The 24,482-nt window shown below is 37.6% G+C and overlaps 1 protein-coding gene across 4 annotated transcripts in view; it reads right to left on the minus strand.

Moving 5' to 3' along the window:
* The window catches only part of chd6 (chromodomain helicase DNA binding protein 6), a 45,561-nt gene that overhangs the window by 5,778 nt on the left and 15,301 nt on the right, over positions 1-24,482 (minus strand). For 2 of the 4 annotated variants that reach the window (XM_051895986.1, XM_051895983.1), the window contains exons 3-36: positions 23,015-23,523; positions 21,904-22,051; positions 21,365-21,514; positions 21,193-21,258; positions 20,845-20,903; positions 19,150-19,267; positions 18,841-18,927; positions 18,621-18,755; positions 18,296-18,417; positions 17,434-17,677; positions 16,555-16,731; positions 15,576-15,719; positions 14,436-14,691; positions 14,121-14,331; positions 12,469-12,664; positions 12,155-12,319; positions 11,229-11,408; positions 10,366-10,476; positions 9,894-10,096; positions 9,442-9,641; positions 8,711-8,870; positions 8,389-8,478; positions 8,174-8,277; positions 7,787-7,916; positions 7,603-7,678; positions 7,453-7,501; positions 6,423-6,678; positions 5,528-5,736; positions 3,553-5,436; positions 2,793-2,932; positions 2,377-2,592; positions 1,633-2,109; positions 683-916; positions 59-202 (exon numbers count right to left, since the gene is read on the minus strand). In XM_051895986.1, the coding sequence (XP_051751946.1) occupies positions 59-202; positions 683-916; positions 1,633-2,109; positions 2,377-2,592; positions 2,793-2,932; positions 3,553-5,436; positions 5,528-5,736; positions 6,423-6,678; positions 7,453-7,501; positions 7,603-7,678; positions 7,787-7,916; positions 8,174-8,277; positions 8,389-8,478; positions 8,711-8,870; positions 9,442-9,641; positions 9,894-10,096; positions 10,366-10,476; positions 11,229-11,408; positions 12,155-12,319; positions 12,469-12,664; positions 14,121-14,331; positions 14,436-14,691; positions 15,576-15,719; positions 16,555-16,731; positions 17,434-17,677; positions 18,296-18,417; positions 18,621-18,755; positions 18,841-18,927; positions 19,150-19,267; positions 20,845-20,903; positions 21,193-21,258; positions 21,365-21,514; positions 21,904-22,051; positions 23,015-23,523 (7,650 nt within the window). The remainder of the gene's footprint in view (positions 1-58; positions 203-682; positions 917-1,632; positions 2,110-2,376; positions 2,593-2,792; positions 2,933-3,552; positions 5,437-5,527; positions 5,737-6,422; positions 6,679-7,452; positions 7,502-7,602; positions 7,679-7,786; positions 7,917-8,173; positions 8,278-8,388; positions 8,479-8,710; positions 8,871-9,441; positions 9,642-9,893; positions 10,097-10,365; positions 10,477-11,228; positions 11,409-12,154; positions 12,320-12,468; positions 12,665-14,120; positions 14,332-14,435; positions 14,692-15,575; positions 15,720-16,554; positions 16,732-17,433; positions 17,678-18,295; positions 18,418-18,620; positions 18,756-18,840; positions 18,928-19,149; positions 19,268-20,844; positions 20,904-21,192; positions 21,259-21,364; positions 21,515-21,903; positions 22,052-23,014; positions 23,524-24,482) is intronic. The other 2 variants (XM_051895984.1, XM_051895985.1) reach the window with 2 other exon arrangements.

A 24,482-nucleotide genomic window follows, 5' to 3' on the forward strand; every position in this document is an offset into this window, starting at 1 on the left:
TCAATGAAATCAAACTGAGGAAAAAAATAAATAAAAAATGGTATACATGTTTTGTTACCCTGCGGCCTGTGTTTCTGTGCACTACTGGGACTCTCTCCTCTCCAGTTAGAGAGCTGACGTCGAGCTTGGTGGGGTCTTTGCAGCGATGCCTTCTCTGCTTTGGACGCTCCAAGAAACTGTGCAACATGCTCACATTCTGAGACTAAGAAAGAAGTACAATATAAATAAGGTTATAGTAATGTGTTAAATGTCAATTATATTATTTATATTAAGGTGTATATAAGCTGTATACACTAAACATTCACATTCAGGATCATTCAAATATCTTTCTGAATGAATAAATAGTTTGTCAACCTTTTTTAAAGCACCTTAAAGTACACAAAAATAAAGAGACTATACCATTAAAGTCAACATGAAACAGCAATTGCATCTATTTTAGTAGTAATGTGAAGTACTACTAAGAAATGTACTAATTTTATCCAATGGGAATTGAATGGATCGTGTAAACTAGGGAATAACGTGCACGGAATTATGGCCAATAACAAAAGCAACATTCAGAAATAGGGTCAGTTTTCATTTCATGTTGTCTATAAACAAGAATATTTTTAATTCTCAAACAAAAATGCCACAGAAATATTACTTTTTAGTCTAACAAAATGAAACCGTTACATTTCTAACTAACCGATGGAAAAGCGGAAAGCTCCATGTTGTAGTTGGGGTTTTGTCGGAGCCATTCCATTAGGCCTTTATTGGCCGTTTCCCTGTCCACGCTCACATTCAGGGCCTCTGAGGCTGGAGGAGGAGCTGGAGATGATGCTGGAGGGTGAGTAGGAAGTGTAGTCGGGGTGGATGGAGGGCATTCTGACTGAGAGGATGTTGAGGACACAACAGGCTGGCTGATGCTCTCTGACCCACACTGTGTAATATACAAAGATAAACAACAATAGACAGTTATATTAATAATTCATATTTATTTATATTAAAATTATTAATAATACATTAAATTAATAATATTATTAATATTAAATATATTAAATAATATTAAATATTCATTAATAACATTAAATCAATAATAAATAGTATTAAGTTAATATTAACTAATTTAATTAATTTATTTATTTTAGTGTCATATCAGCATCAAAGGCTATTTTCATGGCAAGATTAAAGTTTAAAATAAAAGTTTCTTTTAAAATAAGCTTCTTTAAAAAAAAAAAAAAAAAAAAAAAAAAATCACAGTAATTCATATTTAAATTTATTCCTGGTAAAATGTTTGAAAAAACATCCAAAAAAGTACTTTCTGAAAAAATGCTGTTGTTACTAGGCCATCTTAATAGTGATATATACTTTTTACTCCAAAAAGCACAAAAAAGCAACATAAAAGCAGCCCATACGACTTTTGATGAAGACTTTAATCTTTGCTGGTGCCTTTTTTTTTTTTTTTTTTTACTTTTTTGAGCTTGGCAAGATAAATGACCATCCACTTTCTGTGAAGTAGAAGAGAGCAGTAGATTCTGCCAAACATCTGCTTTTATGTTTCACAAAACAAATACTATGAGGCTAGAATGACATGGGGACATTTTCCTTTTTGTGTGTCCTACTGTATCCATTTCAGTGATATGTGGTTCCACAAACCTGTTGTTCAGGCAAGTTCATGGCTCGTCCCTTCATAAAGCCGAGATCAGGAGTCTCTACATTTCTTCTTCGTCCTCTCCTCCGTCTCAACATTGAATCATCACGACGAAGACTGCCGTTGACAATCTGCCCTGTGACAGGGTGAATCAAGCCAGCCTGCAAAATGCCAGCCATATCTAATCCCAGTGAGCCTTGTATGGAGCCTATCCCTGTTATTTTGTGGGGTGCTGACTGGACAGTGTGGCTCATATGACTGATTGGCCCACTGTCTCCACCAACTGTTAGCTCTGTTGGTTTGGAGAGGTCAATAGCAGTATCCTGCCAGCCATTAAGGAGGAGAGTGTTAGCACGATGAGGCACGCCAACCTGAATCTTTTCTCCAAGATGGCTTGGTTTGGCAAGAACTTCTGCCTCGAATTCAAACCCACGTCTGGGACGTTTGAGCTCAGGGAGAAATGCTGGGGCAACTAACCTCTCCTGTTGGCACAAGAGTTGTAAATACATACATTATATATATATATATACACACACTACATTTTTAATGACTTTTCCATGACATCTCATTAATTTCCATGACTTTTCAGGCCTTATAATCACACTTTGGAAATTCTTTGATGTTTACAGGTTTTTCATTTAATTTATTTCAAGATATTTCCAAAACTTGCTTTGAATTTAAGACATTTCAATACTTTTTAAGGATTTGCAGACACCTTGAAAAACATCCTGTCTGTGGATTGATCTTACCTTTGGTAAGTGGGGTACTGTGTGTGTGAGGTTGAAGTTAAGGCTCTGAGATATAGGCATTCTGGTAGGCAGAAATCCTGCCCTCTGGTGGGCACTACTGGGCATGCAAGTGTTAGCCAATGCGGTGGGAGACTCGTACTGTTGACTAGAGGAAGGCCACTTCCCCTTTAAGATAGTATGGCAGATACTATCAATACGGTTGATGATCACTCTGTCCTGTAGACAGCAAAAACACAAGACACAGTATATAAAATGGGTCAAACTGACACATCTCTAGTGGTATGCTGTGGGCTGAAACCAATTTCAAGACAAGATGTTCTGTAGAATATTCAATATCTATTTTCAGTATAACTAATTAATGAAGCATGGTAAAAGATGATAATCCAAGCAGGAAACAATCACTAACATGACAATACCTTAGGCCACTCTGAGAAGGAGAAGAGTGCTTTCTCCTGTAAAAGCTGAGCAATGGTTGGTTCCCTTATTTCATGGACATTGTCTGCCATCTCGCACATGGGCAGCGCAAAGCGTGGTGCATCAACATCTCCCAATAATGCTAAAAAAGAGAAATCAGTATTAAAAGCACGCTGCGAGAGAAAGAGACTAATTCCTTTCTTTTTTTTTCCTTTGGGTTTTAAAAACATAGTGAGAAACAATCATTTATCAGCATGTAATTTGTCTGAATAAGTATATATAAGAAAATATTAAGTATTCCATAAACCAAATCTGTCTAGTGTTCGTCAACAATTAGAAATAATTTTCAATATTTCAACAGTCAGGGGTAATTTTTTAAAACTGGTCTTATGGTACCAAACAAGTGAGCTTAGTTAGTTAGTTTGCTGGTCTAAACCTGTTCAAGCTGATCTGGTTTGCTAGTTTTTGGACACTTGGAGAACAGCTGTCCAATAATATAGCCAAGCTGAACACCAGCTTGGCCAGGCTAAAGGATTAGCAAGACAAGCTTACACCAGCTAAGAAGAGCAAATGAGAAAGCTGTTTTTCTCCAAAATGGGAAACAGCCCAAACTGCCATTACTAGTTTTGGAAAAAAAGTAGCAAAGTATTAAGAAGCACAAATGTGGTCAACAGACCTGGAATTACTACATACGTCAGTATTCAACAGAATCAAGAACCAAACATAAAAAAGGTAGAAAGCTGAAGTCTACAGCCACAATACCTGGTGTCTTTGCACCTTCGTCTTTTATCTTGTCCTTTACATCCAAAACCTCAGTCTGCTCAAGGTGAGGGGTCTGCGTAGTGCTGTCTGGCTCAGGCTTCACATCTGACACCACTGGATCCATGAGGAACTCTTGTTTTGGGACTGCATCAAGGACTGGAGATACAGAGGTGTCAGGTAAGGTAGTTGGAGATGATGGGAGTGAAGAAGGCAAAGGGTAATCTGTTGAGAGAGTAGTGTTAGTTAGATTGCACTCTTCTATTGGCTCTGACAGTTCTTTGCAGGATTCTTCAGAGGGTTCTTCCACCAAGTGCTGTTCAGCTGCGTCTTGCTGAAACCCTTCACAAGGTTCCTGCAGGGTCTCGTCACAAGTCAAATCATAAGACTCCTCTAAAGGCACTTTTTCTGGCTCTCTTAGAGGCTTTACATAAGATTCTTCCAAGGCCACTTCACAAGGATCTTTCAAGTCTCCTTCATTGGAATCATCAAATGTCACCTTGCAGTCCCCTTTCTGGGATTCCTCAAGACAATTTTCCCTTGGAGACTCTATTGAAGGCATCTTGTCAATTTCATCTTGAGAATCCTTAGTCTTCGAACTGTCTGGAGAAAGGTCTTCTTTCTCAAAATGGAACCCTATGCTTTCAGCTCCTTCTCCTGGACTGGGAACACCATGTGTGATGTTGGAATCGCTAAGCTTGTCCTCTTGATCCTCACTGATGGGATCTGCCTGGTCAAGACTCACATCCGGGAGACCAAGAGGTGGTGGAACAAATTCTGGAAGACTGGCTGATAGATCTGTCTGATCCACAGACGTCTCTCCAACATTAAGGTCTTTGAACAACATAAAGCTCGGAGCCAGTGGCTCGACAGGGTTGCTTTGAGAGTCCGAACTGGGCATGCTCAAACAGTCAGTTAGCGTTTCATCACCCTCCCGTCCATCGTCTGGCTGAGGAGCATCCAGAAAGCTGGGTTCCAAAGCTTGTGCTCCCAAAATGGGATCAGTCTCGTTGAACATGTCAGAGGTTTCAACATGGTCTGAGCTTTCCCATGGAGTTTGAAGTTCATCGAGTTCCACAGAAGGAGCCATTAAGCCAGTCTCCTCTGAGGAACCTTGCTCTCCCACGAGAACATCGCTGCGAAGTTTCCCAGCTATGGAGTCCGCCATGTCTCCTTGAGCCCCATTTAGCTCCCCTTGCACACCATATGAATTTAGCATATTCTGCCCACCAGTTGCAGAATTGAACGGGAATCCGTTGAAGGCCTCTTTACCAGATTTGCTATGTAGTGTGTCTGATGTCAAGCCTTCATGTTGTAAAGACCCCAACTCCAGTGAGTCATCCAATGGAGGGCAGTCCAAAAATCCATCTCTGTTTCCTGTACCTATCCCCAGGGAACTTCCTGGCTCTGACGCCACCACTTCTGTGGGTTGGTGATGCCCATGTGTATGGACAAGTTGTGTTGGCGTGTGGGGTGAATGTGTGTGGTGATACTCCAGAGGTTGTGGGGACTGACAATGTCCGAGGTTGGCATCATACAAGCAGCAATGATGGTGGGGCAAGCCTGGGACTGGATATCTGTGGTTTTCTTTATGAACATAGTTCCGATGGGCCTCCAGGAAGGATAGTTGTGGGTCATTGAGGATGTAGAAGTCAGTTCGACTCAAGCCATGCTTAGCGACACCAATGAGAAGATCACGGTCATGTTTGCCACACTCCCACCAGACAGGCAAGTACAGACTAGGGCGACAAAGCTGCAGTCGTGACCCCAGGAGTGGGTGCCGCAATACTTGTTCACGGACCTTTCTCAAAAGCTCGATACGGTATAATGTTCGGGCAGCTCGCTCTTCTGTAATGGGTTCCACCAACAGCGAAGAATCAACGGTACCTACACAAGACAAGAATTTGTGTATACATTATGACAGATTGAGCTGTTATTAATATTCTCATCGAACTATCAACTCTAATATCCATTTTACCTTCATCTTTTCTAGGCGGTAGTCTACATGCAGTGCGACACATTGAAACAAAACTGTGGAAATATCTCTCCAAACTTTCGTCTGTCTTCCTCTCCAATCGAGCAAGGGCACGGAACTGGCCCCAGTCAAAGGTTTTCTTCTCTGGGTCATACACTACTCCAAACGAGGACACTGTGCGATAGAAGTCAGCCTGTTCACGACGTGTCCACCTGTGTTAAGGGCAATATGTTATCTCAGCAGAACATAAACCTTAAAATCTGTCTGAATTAACAGATTTTCAACATACACTATTATATTAACCTTTTACCTGATGCAGTACCAAAATACTATTCTTCCAATGTTCATCATGACCTTGCAACACGTTTCAGTGTTTATACTGTCCACCAGGATTTTATGCTAGCCAATAATCCTCTGAAGGGTTTGCTGTTGTTGCTACTGCTAACTACTCAGTCTTGTGAAAGCCCTGTATAATTAGTCTGGTTTCAGGTTCACTTCACCTCAATCAGGAGTTCACGTTTTAAAAACATCAAGATAGGGTGCATTGAAATTGATTTTTTTAATGTGACAGGGTATGTTAAAATCACAATGCTCTGGTGGGATGCTCAAAAACAGCATAGCTGTGATGTTTTAAAGTAAATGCATTAAAAGGAAAAAAATTCTTATTGCGCTAACTGCTTAACAAAGAAAACCCTGAGATCTTGTGTGCTTGTTGTTTATCATGATCATGTCAACATGACCTGTACCATTAGTACCATTTTCAACTACAATTTTCCCAAAATAAGCTGATTTTCCACTTGCAATTTTGAAAAAAAAAAAAAAAAGCATGACAGATTAAAAAATTTGATTTTATTTTGATAAAATGACTAAACAATAAAACTGCCGCCACATGACCTACCTTCGTTGCCACTCCAAAAAGAGCGGGTCAGGCTCAGTTGTGCAGTGCCTAAACTCTCCAATTTGCCATGCCACAGGTGCAATTCCATCGTGTAAGAGGAAATCATGACGAAGCGGCTCACGCCGTGTGTAACGCTGATATGCAGTAATGAGGCGGCGTAGACGTGCTGTAAGAGCCGAGCCTGCCGGCCACTGTATCCGCCCCTGTTCCATCATCTCTGTAATTAGGTCTCCTGCAAGAGATGCTACAAAGCCCCCTTTAAAAGAAATGGTACTTTAGACTCAACCTGAAGTAAGATCATCTTAAGGGGCGTTCACATTAGGTTTTGTGTTGGGATTCATAGGGATGCAAATGCAGTTCAATAAAAAAAAAAAAAAAAAATATTCGCCTTTTGCTGCATAATACTTTCAGTTTAGAGAACTCTGACATAATTTTTAAAATTATAATATCTGACCAATAGAGGATTCAAAATGACATCCAGTCTGAAAATGAAAGAAAAAAAAAAAAAAAAATTCTCAGCAGGGTCCAAAACGAACACAAAAAGCTTTGGCAAGTAAATAAAACAGAGTTACAATCTGCATATGAGATGCAAATGGTCTACTAAGGAATAGGAGCTGTTGTGTATCATTGAAGAAGGGTAGGATATCAGAATGTTTATTGTCTTAAAACTTCCGAACCTTCCGAAGATAAAGTGTTATTTCTGCAGGTAACAAAATGTCCTCATATTTGGCACAAAAATACAAGAGAATGCAAAATATTATAGTGTAAAAATATTTATGGCTGATAAATTTTCTCAATTTATCCAGTATTGTAAGTAATTTAGAATATATTCAAAATAGAATTCCTGGAGTGTGACATCATATCCTGTTGTTTAAGTTTGATGTGGGGTGCAAAATTCTTTGCATGCAGAAAAGCTAGTGTGATCACCCCTTAACAGTATTAACAAACAATTAAAGGTTCAGTTACAACAGTAACAGTTACATTTCAAAACATACATGAATGAATAAATACACAAGCAAGGTTTCAATACCTGTCACCGTAGTGTCATTTTTCCCTGTTTCTTCTGACATGGGCTCCTCCTTTGTAAAAGAAAACTTCATTTAAATTAACATTCTGAGCATTTGGTTCAAACGCTTAGCCAAATTCATCTGACCTCATTCTTTTGACTTCCTATTATTACCTTGATCTCTACTTTCTCTTCTAATTCCTCAGACTTCATGTCGTTTTCCTCTTTAATTTCATCACTCTTACTGATACTGCACAAGAAGAAACGTGTGTTTATGGTTGTAAGAGTCAAAAGGTGCAATTGTTATATTCCCACATACAGCTATGTTATCTCAGCTGCTCATTTCAAAGGATATTACCTATCAGGTGCATCTGAAGCAGTTTCTGCTCCACCTTGTTCTACCGTCAGTGAAGTGACATCAGGCATTCCCACCCGCTCCAAGAAGCACAGAGCAGGGTCTGCACGCATGGCATTATACCGCTCATACCCTACATGGGACACAAGGACAAGTTAGTGCACATGATGAAAGCAAGAGGAAGTCAATAGGAACCATATGGACATTTAAAAGCATAAAAAAATGCTTTAAATGCATTCAAATGCATCATATCTCTACTAAAAATTAAAAAAATGACCTGTATGTATTTGTGTCTGCACAGATTTCCATTGCTATACTGCATATACATGAGAACTGCATCACAAAACTGGGTGTGACGGTTGCACTCATTCTTCTATGATGATGTCTTACCATGTTTGTGAACCCCAATAAGCAGAGATTTATCCGCCTCAGCATCCCACCATATAGTAGGGATCTCAATGTAGTCGATATCAGGCAGTGTTACCTCCAGTTTACTGCAGCAAACACACAGATCCTTACATATTAGGCCACTCTACAATGACAACTGTTTTATACAGAACTCTGAGTATTCATGAGGTTAAAATGGATTGTGGGTCATGTAGTACCTGGCTGGGATCCCTTCAAGAGCCTGATCAGCAGCCTCCCCCAGCACTTCAACCTTCAGATAGTACAGCATCCGCACCCTCAGTAGCACCCTGTTCATGACAGGATACATGATGATCACACAATTATAACTCGTATATAAATTGCAATATGTCTGATCTCATAATATTGTACTGAAATAATAACAAATATATTTTTATTACTGGCAGGATGTAGGAAAATGTTAATTATGCATACTAACGTTACAATATCTACATGTTTATCTGCATGCATTACATACAGAATGTAATTTTGAAGATGCTTGTATTCTTTATGAAGTCTTACTTGTTGCAGTGTTGTTTGAGGTGTTTCTTGTAGCTGTCGTCCTGAAGCACGACCTCTGGGTTACAGTGGACCAGCCAGTCGGCACTCTTTAGCTCAGGTGGACTCAACTGGTTCTTCAGCTTCTTGCCTTTACGACCCCGTGGGACAGGAGCAGACAGACCTGGACAGGTGAAACGCAGGTATTTCATGATAAATCTTTATGGGTTTTTTATGAATTTTTTTTTTGGTCATTATGCAACATGAAATATGTGAAAGCATTCACGATGAAACTATTTCAAAGTTTAAAAAAAAAAAAAAAGTTGTGGATGTATTTACTATTAAATGTGGACATATAATAAGATTATTATTTACTTTTGTTTAATTATTACTGGTAAATTAATAAATTGAAACCAAATTAAAGTGATGGTCAATTTAATTATTAATTGAATTGGTAGCAATCAAATTAAACTGTGAATTTAAAAATTTTAAACAAAAGTATTATTTATTAATCAATGAATTAAGTATATTTAATTATTTTTGCCATTTTTTTACATTTTAAAATTTAATAAAAAACCATTAAAAAAAAAATCAGAGACCTGCACACGTATTGTGCAATATTAATATTAATGTTAAAGATTCATTTATTGTTCTATTTAAATGTCAATTGATTATGGCTAATCCTAAATAAAGTCATCCTAAAGGAATTCATGCAAAACAAAATGACTGAGGGTGTGAACATATCAATTAATAACCTGAGTGGTTTTGCAGTGCTTGATTATGTCCGTCTTTAGTGGGTGTGATCAGATCCCAGATGAAGCTTTTAATTTTGTCGTCTCCTTTATAATGGCGAACACAGTAGACCAGAAGAGCCCTGCACAGCACCTCCATGTCTCGCTCCGACAGGTGCCATTTAAAACGCCCATGATTGAGAATATCCTTCCAGCGACCCCACCTGTACAATCAACAAAGACGTTTCATCAGAGTCTGAGATGTATAACTTGAAAACAGCCTAATTTATGGTTCCAATATTTATTATATGGTCTGTTTGATCTGCAAATGAAACGTGAGATGAAAAATTTCCTTTAGTTTTTTTTTCTAACAATACTTGTTTAAAAACAGTCATTTGATTAAAAGTCTGTTGTAGGGCAACAGAAGGTGACCCAGAAGGAATGAGTGGGCAGCCAAAAGCAAATGAAGCACTGACCCAAAAATAAGAAGGTTTTTCTCCACTCTGAAGCACTCTGCTCGGAGGTAGCGTCTGTTGCGATCACTGAGACGTCTTGTGCGACAGGGACGTTCTTCTGAGTCGCTATCCAGTTCAGAGAACTCCATCAGTTCATCGTCCTCAAATGAATTATAGTGACGCGTCTGCTTCCGTACGCGAGGTGTGTCGATCACCAGACTCTCCTGGTAGAGACAGAGACATGAGTCAGAAAGTGTTGCCGTCTCAATATTTTTCTCCTTAAATGTCAGCAATATGCAAACAGTCTAGAGCGCACACATTCACTATCACACATTAATGCAAGCCATCTGTTTTGACTCAGCTGATATTCAAATGACCCCACATTTTCTCTCTCTCTGGTGAAGTCTATGAGCTGATTCTCTGGCATAACACCACCTGAGTCACAGTGAGCTCATATGCAAAGCTTCAGCTTTTAAACCTTCACGCTTTTTACCTTTTCTGCCTTGGAGTCAATTTCCAGTTCAGCAATTTTGGCCCACTTCTGCCAGAAGTTTGGATCATCCAGAGAGATGTCTGTACGGTTCCCTGAAGACACAAAGCTAGCCTGGAATTGGTAAACAATAAAGGATTATAAGCGCTTATCAAGATAGATATCACATATGTCAAAGACTGTGTTTTACTAATACATCTTTTGCATTTGCATGACTTTTCCAGCTCATCTGCAATATTTACAAACAAAACAATTAGAGATACCAAGACAAAATGTTGATCATTAGATTTGATCCATAACATGTCTCAGTAAAAATTTTTACAGATCTCAAAGTACCAATCTAACAGTCCAAGACATTTATATAGAAAGATGGATTGTGGATGTGTAGACATGTACATGAACTACAGATCAAAAGTTTGTGGTCAGTAAGACTTTTTTTTTTTTTTTAAGAAATTAATACTTTGCAAGAATGCATTAAATTGATCAAAAGTGACAGTAAAGACATTCATAATTAAAAGATTTCTATTTCAAATAAATGCTGTTCTTCTTAACCATTCATCAAAAAAAAAAAAAAAAAAAAAAGTATCATGGTTTCCACAATAATATTAAGCAACCCAACTGTTTTCAAGATTGACAACAGAAATGTTTCTTGAGCAGCAAATCAGCATATCAGAATGACTTCAGCTTTGAGTCACAGGAATAAATTATATTTTAAAATATAAAACAAAACAGTATTATTGTTTTACTGTATTTTTGATCAAATAAAAGCAGCCTTGGTGAGCATAAGATACCTTCAACAACATTAAAAAAAAAAAAAACTTACTGACCCCAAACTTTTAACTGGTAGTGTATACCGAAATGTATACCTTGGCAAAAGTTGATCCCTTCCCCTCAGACTGGATTGTGATGGTCTGTGTGCGTCGCTGCAGGATCTGATCAATATCCTCCTCGCAAAATTTAGATCCCTCATCTTCCTCATCCATGAGCGCCCCATAAGCCCCCTTCCTGAGAAGATCTTCTACCTCCATCTTAGACAGTTGCTGAACCTGAAACAGGAAGGTACAGTAATTAGCCAATCCTGTCCTAGTCAGTGTAGCAAGTCATGGCATAAACTAAATATAACACTTCTGAGGAAGAAATACGATTTTGCAATTGATGTCTATGTGCCAACCGTCGTGTACTTTTCAATAACTGTCTGCCCAGGGTTCAAAATTAAAACTCAACAAACATAAGCAGCAAATTTGTCTGCAAAACATTCTTTAAAATAATCCTACTGAAACTGCTGAATTGAATTTATTTATTTTTGACATGAACAAACAAAATCAAAGATATACACAGTCTCCTAAAAGCTCACTGGCATTTTCATTTCTAACTGTTTTATCTCAGTGGAAAAAAAAGCTTAACTTTTCAAAATTACAATGGGTCTTGACGTTTTCTTTACATGTGTTTCTTGGAGGGACTGTACAGCAGGGATTCCAGACGTGTTTTTGTCAGCTGAAACCCTTAGGCCTAAAATATTTATTTAAAGTTCCCTAGAGATTTTAAGTTAATATTTCAATAATTTAACAACACATTCATAATTACTGTACACTTGCTGCAATTTTTTTTATTTTTATAATTTAATTAATTATTAGCTAAAGCTTTTCATCACCCCCAGGGGTTCACAGACCCCAGTTTGGGAAATATATAAATTTCTTTCTTTCTTTTTCTTTTTAGTTTTAGGCTGATACATTTGATCAATTCAACACCGGCAGATGTGGGAAAAAAAAGTTAAATGTTGTTGGTCCCTCACCCCATTGAGACTGCCCTTGCGGTTGATGTCTTGCAGAACAGCCTTGTCCAATCCCAGTTTCAGACTGGCCTTGTCAAACATCTCCCTCTCGTATGAGTTTCGTGTGATAAGTCGATACACTTTCACCGCTTTGCTTTGACCGATCCGGTGGCAGCGAGCTTGAGCCTATGGAATTCAAAGTATGTTTATAACAAAAATGACATTTGTGTTTTTTGGAAAGCCTTGTGTTCATAAAAGGTTTTTTATATACGGGATGGAAATCGCTAAAGGAAAGAGTCAGTTAAACAGTTATATAAAAGATACTGCGCATTCACCTGCAAGTCGTTCTGTGGGTTCCAGTCTGAGTCGAAAATTATACAGGTGTCGGCAGCGGTAAGGTTGATGCCTAGACCTCCTGCTCGTGTACAGAGGAGGAACACGAATCGGTCGGAGTCCACCTTACTGAAGCGATCGATGGCAGCCTGCCGTAGATTCCCTCGAACTCTCCCATCAATCCGTTCGTATGTATACCTACACGCACCGTACAAATTTCAAATGAGAAGAAAATTCCTTTTTGCATTTACCCTACTCTTTCTCCATCATAGTTGTCATATTTCAGCCGGTTTTAGGGTTTTTTAACTAGTTGCTTATTAGCATGCATATTATTAGAATATTGGCTGTTTATTAGTACATATTAAGCACATATTAATGCCTTATTCTGCATGACCTTATCCTACATTCTTAAACCTACCCAATACCTAAACTTAACAACTACCTTACTAACTATTAATAAGAAGTAAATTAGGAGTTTATTGAGGGAAAAGTCATAGTTAATAGTGAATATGTGTTCCCTATACTAAAGTGTTACCTTTTAGACATACGTTTTAAAATATTGTGATGAATGTAATCTTTTAAGCTCACTAAGACTGCTTTAATTTGATCTAAAAAATACAGTAAAAAAAATTTAATTACTGTGAAATATTATTACAATTTAAAATAACTGTTTTCTATTTGAATACATGTCAAAATGTAATTTATTCCTGTGATGCAAAGCTGAATTTTCTGCATCATTACTAAAGTCTTCATGATCCTTTAGAAATCATTCTAATATGCTGATTAATTCTTATTACTATCAAGGTTGTCAATTTAAATATTAATTTCTTTCAAAAACATAAACCTTACTGTCCCCAAACGTATGAACAGTAGTGTATATTTACATTAAATGTACATAAATATTGTACTGAATAGAAAAAACTAGAGTGAACAAAAAGTATTCATGGCACATTTTACTGCCGCAATGTGATGCATTTCCGAGGGAAGCAAAATAATTCTATGAAAAAGAAAACTTTTTTTTTTTCCTTTGGAATGATGTAACAATAAGACATAGGGTTCCCATGTTTTGACCAACGAATTTCCATGTTTTGGAAATTTTAGAAATGAGCATAACTAGAATTTTTGGTAACACTTCAGTTCTCACTATTCTCCAGTTCTCACTATTAACCAGTTGCTTATTAGCATGCATATTACTAGAATATTGGCTGTTTATTAGTACTTATAAAGCACATTTTAATGTCTTATTCTGCATGACCATATTCTACATCCCTTAATCCTACCCAATACCTAAACTTAACAACTACCTTACTAACTTATTAATAAGCAGTAATTAGGAGCTTATTGAGGCAAAAGTTGTAGTTAATAGTTAATAGTAAGAACTGGACCCTTATCTAAAGTGTGAACGATTTTTTTATATGCATTACAGAAATTGCTATGAAATTCCACAACCATTCTAGAACTCGAAATATCAATTTTAAAATTCTGTTTTTCATGACTATCCTTGAAAAAAAGCAACAAGTGACGTGAACCAGGTTATTTCATGTTGACATTCTATTTTCAGTCTATTTTCTCATTCATTTACGGTCTCAAAAACAGCGGAACATTTTTTATAGAAGTATGACTAATATCACTGGATAACAACCAGCTGTCTCACCTCCTCTGAATGAGGTAGTCCTCCAGTATATCAAGGCATCGAACCATCTGGGAAAACACCAGCACTTTATGTCCTCCGGCCAGCAGTTTGGGCAGCAACTTGTCGATAAGCACTAGTTTACCAGCGGCCTGGATCATTGCCTGCAGCTGAAAATCCACAGCGTCAGAACTGTAGGTTTTCTTGAAGCTCTCAAGAATCTTTTCTTCAGCGCCTGACAGAAGGAAAATGAGAGACTGTGTCAGCACTACAAATTAGAGGTGTGACTACTATGTAGAGAACTGCAAATGAGATATTTCATGAATTGCCAGATGTCACCTGTAATGAGGTATGGGTGATTGCAGCATTTGCGAAGCTCCATCATTGTGTTGATGAGGTTGGGCATGTTGTGCTGGTTCGCTCCCTTGGCAAGGAAGGCAAAGTTTTTCTCCAGAATGGCGCGGTAGTATTTCTTTTGAATGTTAGTGAGCTCCACCTCGATGATTGTCTCTTCTTTAGGGGCCAGATTCTTCTCCACATCATCCTTCAGTCTCCTCAACATCATGGGCTTCAGAATGGCTTGCAGTTTCTTTACCTGTGGGCATGTTAATGTTTCTCAGGTTAAAGCTGGGCACATTTATTATCACCTAAATCAACAATAATCAGGCCATGTTGCCTGATACAGAGTGCTGCAGTAATGAGTCCTAAAACCTGGAAATAAGTTGGCACTTTTGCACTTCTGGTTCCAATCGTCCTAAAGTCAATGGGTTTCTGGTTAAATGCTTAAAATAAAGTCTGTGGTTAACACAAACTTAAGATATTTTCACGTTTTATTCTATGACATAAAATACATCAGTAATTCCCCACTGGTGTTACCAAAAAAGGTCTTAAAAAGGTGGCTGATAACAAGTGGCTAAATGAGTGGCTAAACATCATTGCGGTGAACAGGAAAAATCATGGACTCACTAGTCCACTTGCCTGGTTGTGTTTAAAGACTGAAAGAATTGTTAGAAGCTTTAACAGTGGTGACACTGAAGTCATGTGACCGTGGTGTAGTTCATTTATAGCCTAATATTAACTTTTCATTTCTGCCGATTTCATTTAGGCTTCTAAACTCATAAAAGTTGTGTTCATTTGTGAAGATTATCTTAAATCATAAATGTTTCATGGTCACAGAGCTTATTTTCTGCACAAATCCAAAAGTCAATGGAAAAATCCTATTGGCTTTTTGTTGAGGGAACCATGGTGATGCTGACTTTCAGGTTGGCCTACAAAAATATATCATCCCTGCAGCACTTTATTTGGCTATTTTGAGTTTATCAGCATTGGCTGCTTAGGATGTTAGCAAGGATGCTATCTACTATCCTCTAGGTGGCTCGGATAATTGGAGGTGAAGGTGTATAGAGGTTTATCTAGTCCATACTGCCCTTTAGGCAAGATCACAAACTTACTATCAAGCATTTGAGGATTAGTTCTCACCTGCTCCTCCGTCTTTAGGTCTCCGAACTCCTCCAGGAATGTAGTCTCGGAAGGGAACTGTGAGGGCTCGAGAAAGTTAAGCAGACTAAAGAGTTCCTCAACTGAGTTCTGCAAAGGGGTTCCTGTGAGAAGGACTTTATGTTCCTTGAGGGAGAAAAGACAGAGAAACATTAAGTTCAGCCAACTGATTCACTAAAAAAAGAATGTACATTTTTAAGATATCTATATACTAACTTTCTCAAGCGATTGTATACTTTTATTTTTGGACTTTTTAATACTTTTATTTATATGGATGGTGAAAGATAGCACAGGAAATTATGGAGAGAAGATGGAGGAACAAGACTGGGAAATATTAAGCTGGATTTTATCTAGTCTCACCCATTTTGACTCCAACAAAAGGGTATATTTCTATACCATGGACGAAAAAAGTATTTGGACACTGAAGTCTCACTTAATAAATGAATGCATTAGATACAAAATATCAAACCAAGTGACATTTATTTACACTTTCTGGTTGTCATTCACTATTGCATCATGTGTCCAAATACTTTTTGGGGCTACTGTACATCAAAATGCATCTGTGGACACCTAATCAGCTGTGAGAGGTTTTTTTTTTTTTTTTTTTTTTTAGAAAAAACAGCACTGCGTCAAATGTAGTCAGTGATATGTAAAGTGAGTGAGATGAGATTACTCATTCTGTGTCCAGAGAGGATGTGCGTATGTAAATGTAGTGAAGCAGAACTCGGCAGCTAAATGAGATGTGTGCAAGAGAGATGGCACAGTAGTTTAGCTCGCAAATGGCTTTACTTCCCCTTTTCTGCATTTAAACCTGAACTATATGAATCAGTTGTAGATAGAGCAGTAGATATTATAAATATACATACTATGACACATTTACCCTATTACAAAAATGTCTGGACAAGTTTCCTGGTCCACAAATGAGCAAATAAATAAATAAAAACAAGCATATTAAACTGACCAGGTTCATGAGTTTGAGCCCCTCCAGCAGTTTACAGTTGCGGTTTTTTAGGCGATGGGCCTCGTCAATCACCACACAGCGCCAGTTAATCTTCTTCAGCTCTGGACAGTCAGCCATTATCATTTCAAATGTAGTGATCACGCCATGAAACTTAAACTGACCAGACAGGATGTTTCCCTGAAGGAGCAAGAGAAAGAATATAAAGTCTACAACACCCCATCACTGTGGTAAAATAAGTGTAAAGTAAGGTCAGACATTAACTAGGGTTTGTGCCACATAGTGAAGTCCTGTGTTTTTTACACTACCATTCAAATATTTGAGATCAGTAAGATTTTTTTAATGTTTTTGAAACTTCCTTATGTTCACAAAGGCTGCATTTAATTGATCAAAAATACAGTAAAAACAGTAATATTGTGAAAAATTATTACAATTCAAAATAACTGTTTTCTATTTGAATACATGAAAATGTAATTTATTCCCGTGATAGCAAAGCTGAACTTTCAGCATCATTACTCCAGTCTTCAGTGTCACATGATCCTTTAAAAATCATTCTAATAGGCTGATTTGCTGCTCAAGAAACATCTCTTATAATTACCAACGTTGAAACAGTTGTTCTGCTTAATATTTTTGTGGAAACCATGATCATTTTTTTTTCAGGATTCTTTGATAAATAGAAAATAACAACATTTATTTGAAACAGAAACAAAATGTTTTCTTTCCTGTCACTTTTGATCAATTTAATAAATCCTTAGTGAATAAAATATATTTCTTGAAATATTTCTTTGGTTATGTTGATGAATCCTACCATACTGTGCTTCTGCTCAACCAACTACTGAGCCTGAAATCACAACTCAAAATGAATCACTCTGTTTGACCCACCTGTTCATCTCGGTAGTACGTCTCATACTGCATGATCATCTGCCGACTGATTTGGCTGCCGTGATAGACAATGACATTCATTTCAGTCCATGTGCGGAATTCTCTCTCCCAGTTGGTGATGGTGGAGAGTGGGGCGATGATGAGGAAAGGTCCTCTCAGACCCATGAGGAAAATCTCAAAGAGGAACGTGATGGACTGGATGGTCTTCCCCAGCCCCATCTCATCAGCCAGAATACAGTTTTTCCTACATCAAGAGAAACATGATCAGGTGTTCATTAATCACGTCAGATTGCAGTTTTGAGGAAAAGTATTTGGAATCAGCCGCATAAACATCTTTCTGCTGTGTGAAATTGTGATCACTATCACTAATCATGTTATTTTTTTAATATATATTTATTATTAGGACTTTTATTAGGTAACACACAAGATTATGAGATTAATAATAAATAATAATAAATATGCTTATTGTTTCTAATTGCATTTGCTTAGAGCTAGGGCTGTTAATTAATAAAAAAAATGTATTTCATTATTTGCTGGTAAATTAACCAAATTCACCACATCACATTTATTAATTATAATATAATATTTGCTGAGAAATGTCTTCAGGTAAAAGATAAAGACATTGCATTGTTTTAGACAACATTATTATTTAAACACAAAAAGTGGTAATTAATAATTAATGATTTGAATTATTAAAAGTCCTAGTTTTTATTATTTTCAATTTAAAATTAAACTTAAAAAAACATTATATTACTTTAATGATTGGCCTTAGTTTAATAATTAAATAGTGACTTTATACCTTAAACTAGGATCATAATTTTGTGTAGACCCTACAACAGCTGATATTAAAAGTCTCTTTCACCTGTTGTACCAGTTGAAAAGAAGCCAGTTCATTCCCTCTAACTGGTATTCTCGGAGCTGGTTCCCATTCCTGTATTCTCTGGACTTCTCCAGTTTTTGCCACTGTTCTGGCAGAGGCCTTTCCTGTGTTATTACAAAAGACAAAAGAAGTGCCACTTCCTTCAAGATACATTCTATAATGAAGAATGAACATGTTTGTCTAATACACAGAGCAGAACCATGTGATCATAATAACGTAAACATACACACTGGAAACATCCAATAAATTTTATCTTATAAGAAAAAATGGAAAACAAATACCATTCATTTGCAATTTGAGTGCTTACCACCTGTTTAATTTCTGGAATTTTCTTGAGGTCTTCAAACTCTCGGATTTTCACAGGGTCAACATCTTCCTGTAGCTCCCAAGTACTCTCCTCATATGACAAAGAGCACCATTTCACCAGGTAGTGTGTAACTTCCTGTCATGCAAAAAAACCAAACCTCAAAAGACTGGCACTACAAGCACAGGTTTGTTTTCAAGAGATCATTTGAAGAGTGCCTCACCTCTCCTGTTTCTGTATCGGTGGTGATAGCGATCTCTAAAACCCGATCAACCTCAATATAATCTGGATTAAAAAGGTCTTCATCCGGCTGAGGAGAAACACAACATCATCTCAAGCATATTTACGCAAATAATACACATGTAGACAGGAAAGCGGTCTATGACCGAAGCCATAGATTTAAAGGTGAAGTACTTGCACAAAATTTTCCACATGGATTTCAGCTTTTACATCATAATTATATTTGATGCATTTCCTGGTTATAACTTTAAATGAGCAACAAACAAACTGCAGCATGTTTTGGCAGACAAACCTCTGTGAAAATGTGCTTCATTTGTGCCTGCTTGTTTCTGAAGCGCTTGATTTTTTGGTGTATGCGTGGGTCCTTCTCCAGTTCCTCCAAGGTCGCCCATTTACAGTGCAGATAGGAGCTGGCAACAATGAGAAAATGCTTTCATAGCTAACAATGTGCTATAAACAACACTGAATGCATTTATCCTGCATGCATTTGATTAGTAAATAGTATTGTGTTTGTGACAATATGTCCTTGTAGCATTTCTCCATCCATATTTGTGTTTATCACACAAAACTTGTAAAGAACATGTCTAAGTCGCATTTAAACTCAAAATCAAAAGAAAGAAATAAGAAATTATATTCTGCATAAATAAAATGAAGCTTTTTTTAGGATCATTAACATCAATTTTCTGTATTGAGGTATTACTGACATGAAAATTAAGCACATATCCACTGTGCCTGCATCAATACTGTAACGCAAAAATAAAAACGATATATTACTTAAATTGTAAATTATTTATACATTATGGTAAATTTAAAGGATTAGTTCACTTCAGAATTCAAATTTCCTGATAATTTACTCACGCCCATGTCATCCAAGATGTTTATGTCTTTCTTTCTTCAGTCAAAAAGAAAATAAGGTTTTTGAGGAAAACATTCCAGGATTTTTCTCCATATAGTGGACTTCAACAGTTACCAATGGGTTGAAGGCCCATATTGCAGTTTCAATGCAGCTTCAAAGGGCTCTACACGATCCCAGACGAGGAATAATAAAGGAATAAATATCTAGCGAAACGATCGGTCATTTTCTAAAAAAATAAATAAAAATTATATACTTTTTAACCACAAATGCTCATCTTGCACTAGCTCTGCAATGTGCCATGCATTAGGTAATCACGTTGGAAAGGTCACGTGTGACATAGGTGTATCTAATTTTCTCCTCCAACTTCAAAATCGTCCGACATTGTTGTTTTACCTTTTTTTTGTAAAGACCGTTTGACTCAGTCTTTGCAAGTTTGCTTCGTAAACACTTGCTCGGTACTTCCGCTTACGTCACGCGTGACCTTTCCAACGTGATTACGTAGTGTGTGGTGCATCGAAGAGCTAGTTCAAGATGAGCTTTTGTGGTTAAAAAGTATTTAATTTTTTATTTTTTTTAGAAAATGACAGATCGTTTCTCTAGATAAGACCCTTATTTCTCAGCTGGGATCATGTAGAGCCCTTTGAAGCTGCATTGAAACTGCAATTTGGACCTTCAACCCATTGGTAGCCATTGAGGTCCACTATATGAAGAAAAATCCTGGAATGTTTTCCTCAAAACCGTAATTTCTTTTCGACCGAAGAAAGAAAGACATAAACATCTTGGATTACATGGGGGGGTGAGTAAATTATCAGGAAATTCGAATTCTGAAGTGAACTAATCCTTTAAGCAAAACATATGTCTTTTTTTTTTTCTTTTATAACTTACAAAAAATACACCAGAAAAAGATCTTGTTGTAAATCCCCCCATTGGTCATTCAGGAAATCATTTCATGAGGCAGAGTGTATTACCACTCTACCAGATGGATAATTTAATGCATAAATGATTTGAAGTAATGCATTACACAATAAAGGTGAGTTATGCATTTGCTCTGACAGCTTGACAAAGCTGAGTGTTCGACAGTTTGAGAGCCCAAAAAGGAAACAGCAGTTTGAGTCACATGAGTACACTTACAAATTTCTGTACTTGACGTAAAACTCCTCCAACTCTTCTGGTGGTTCATCAGGGGATGTCTAAATGAAAACCACAGATCAAACACTCAAACACAGAGAATATTCTTTTTAGGCAGATGTTATTTGCAGTGTAAAGAATAGTTTATGCTGCAGTACTGCAATTAGGTGTATTCAGTACTCTTTTAGCACCATGGTGTAAATCAATGATTTAATAATATAGGTGGTGGTGGTTAAGGTTTAAGAATCAATCATTGAACAACACATTTTGAACAAACACATTTAATATAAACTTCATGGCTATATAAGAAATATTGTTGCTTAATTTTAACATGTAATCTGATCCCTTTACCTCTTTCTTGACCGTTCGCACTGAAAGTATTTTCTCAATAATATTAGCCTCATCTTCAGGGGGTTCCTGGAAAGAAAGAAGGTGAGAATTATTTCAGTGTGTGTTTGCTCCGCCCCTCCAGAAGTAGGGCAGGTCTGTGGTGTGGCATAATGGCAGATGTTGCCACGGTTACCTCGGCCTGCCAGGCAAGGGTAGAGGAAGACATGGCGGCAATTCGGCCCGCGCCCAAAACAGCAATGGTCTCCCCGTCATCATCCACGACCTTGAAATCAAGATCTTCGTTGTACTTCCGCCGTTTCACTTGACGCCCTGATCGCCTCTTCTGCACAGAAAAGGAAGGAAGGAAGGAAAAAAAGAAAAAGAGGAATGAATAATTTTTTGTTTGTATATATATATATATGAATTTCACCATTATATTATGCTGTATGGCAGATATTCAATTTGAGATTTTCTAAAGATTTAATAGCATACGTTTAACAGAATTTTAAATGAATAAACATTTTTCGTGGTAATCAATAATATGCCACTGTAACTTGTACTAATCCAGAAAAATAAGAAAGTTCTATTTAACCTGGAATATTTCTTTAAATTCAAAACTTTGAACATGATCTTAAATATTTTGTATTTGTGTAAATAAACTGCATGATGCATAAGTATTCAGCACAGGAGAAACCCAGGAGGCCTGATGTAGATTGGTTCAGGAGAACTCACAGTGTTATCCATAGGGTCGGTGCTTTCCTCACCGCCGGTGGCGAGCGTGCAGAGAGAGGCTGTGTCATCACTCTCCACCATCTCAAGTACAGCATCACTTTTCCTCTTTCCCTTCTTCTTCTTCTCCGGAGGCATGGCACCCTGCTCTCTGCATAACAGCGACAAATGCTCTTAAAATCCATCTTACCGCCACAGTTTTGCACAGGTTGACAAATCTTATAGCAAACCACGCAAGGGCTTCTTTGACTGACAAATAACAGGCCATATTATGGTACAAAACACCAACATCTGCTGTGCAGACGCTTCCTGGGTTATAAGTGGGCAACTTACACAAGCAGTACAAGAGTTTTGCTGGAGCACAACACTTGAATAAAATTGCATCATTTCATGCTTTACATTTGGAGAGATAAGTGTTGAGAGGGAACTAAAAAAGTGGATAAGGAAATTTAAAATGTTTAAAAATCATAAAAGATGATTGGGGCTAGATGGTCATTTTTAAGAGCCATAATTGTGGCATAGACTGCTTATTTGCAACTCTAGGGCAAATTACGCATTTGAGCACCTTATGAATGCATGCACAAAACTGTACCGGTATTTATCCAAATACACTAGAAAAATAACCAAAAGTTCAAATAGCCCTTCACATGATTGCAGGTTTCATTTTTTGACCTTGGTTTCAAATTGGAAACCCATAAGCACCTACATTCACCTTGTAACGCCCACAATCCTTGTATCACATTTCACCAGATCAAGATATGAAAAGGTCTGTAATTGAGTGTAGCAAGAACAGCGCTGAGATGATACATGCAAAACTGTGTCACATACAAAAGATGCAATCTACTGAAATTAGACTGTTTTGTCAGTTGATATTTGTTAGTCAGAAACCAAAAATGACTTACTGACATAAAGCTAGTTTGCTGCCTGCCATTAAGATGTCTCTTAGTAAACTAGGCACCAAGTGTCCTTAATATACCTGCCATTATGGTCTTGTTATAAAGCACATATTGAACTTTTTTTGTTAGATCAAAAAAGTCTTGCTTGCTTGTCTCGGTTGTGTCTGTATATTCACAGACCCAAAAATGACAATTCTGTTATCTTTTAACCAACTCACTTTGGCTTCCTCCCTCTTTTGGAGGGTGGATGTGTTGCAGTGTTCTTGGGCTGTGATTTCACTTTCACATCTTGACCTTTCTTGACCTTTTTGACCTCCTTTTGACCTTTCGCCTCCCTCTTATGATCCTTTTGTTCCTTCACCGCCTTTGACTTTCTTGGAAGAAGCTCCTTCCCTTCCTTTTGCTCCCTTCTCTTTGGTTTAGCATTGCTCTCTCCATCTTTGTTCCACTCGGACTCTTTCTTGTCTTTTTTCCTTCGTTTCTTCTTCACCCTAGTCCCACCCCCTCCATCATCCTCCTCACTGTTGATTGATGAAGGGCGGAGACTGTGACCGCTGGCAGCAGACCCTGCCTTTGTGTGAGCCATGCAATGATTGGGCGGCCCTCCGATAATCCGTAACTGTTCTTTGCCCAAGTGGCCGATGGGAAATGTAGTTTGTGCGTTTTGGTCAGAGACATTCGAGGCAGCAGCGGATGGAGTGTGCTTTAGTACATGGGCGGCAGACATCTGGAAAAACAGAAAACAGATTAGAATTCGCTCCTCTAATTAAACACTATTTGTGTTTAATGAAACAGACAGATCTAAGACTGTCCCATCCAGTTTAAACCATCTGGTTATCAATAGAACATATGTTATGTGCACTTTCATGCTGCTTTATAATATATTATATATATATATATATATATATATATATATATATAGAGAGAGAGAGAGAGAGAGAGAGAGAGCTAAAATGAACTAAATAAGAGATTCGAGTCCACTTTCAAGGCCATGGACAATGTGATTGCAAAAAGAAATGTTTTTTTCCCCACTTGTTTTATTTTTTAATCCACTCACAGACATTTTAAAGAGCACTCAAGTTTTAAAGGGGTCCTTGATTGTGATTTCACGTTTTTAACTTTAGTTAGTGTGCAATGTTGTTGTTTGAGCATAAACAACATCTGCAAAGTTAAACGCAAAGGGAGATATTTTCTTTTACAGAAATCGCTTTTTAAGGACTACAACAAACAGGCTGGTAGGGACTACAACGAGCTTCTTCCCAGGTTGGTGACATCACAAACCCCAAAATTTACATAAACCCTGCCCTTGAGAACACGCAACAAAGGGTTTGTTGTTGTTGAGCAACTGAACAGCTTTGTTGTTGTTGAGCAACTGAAGCGCGAGCTGTTAAAGCTCTGCCCTCTTCAGGAAAGCGGCCCAGAAGCAGCAGCTCATTTGCATTTAAAGGGACACACACAAAAATGGCATGTTTTTGCTCACACCTAAATAGGGGCAAATTCGACAAGCTATAATAAATGATCTGTGGGGTATTTTGAGCTAAAACTTCACAAACACATTCTGGGGACACCAGAGACATATTACATCTTGTGAAAAGATGCATAATAGGTCTCCTTTAAAACACCCTAAGCTGTTTTTATCAGCTACCCTGTAATACAGGCTATTTTTTAATGGCACAAAGTGAGTGA

The sequence above is a fragment of the Ctenopharyngodon idella genome, chromosome 6, assembly GCF_019924925.1.
Source record: "Ctenopharyngodon idella isolate HZGC_01 chromosome 6, HZGC01, whole genome shotgun sequence".
Classification (NCBI taxonomy): Eukaryota; Metazoa; Chordata; class Actinopteri; order Cypriniformes; family Xenocyprididae; genus Ctenopharyngodon; species Ctenopharyngodon idella.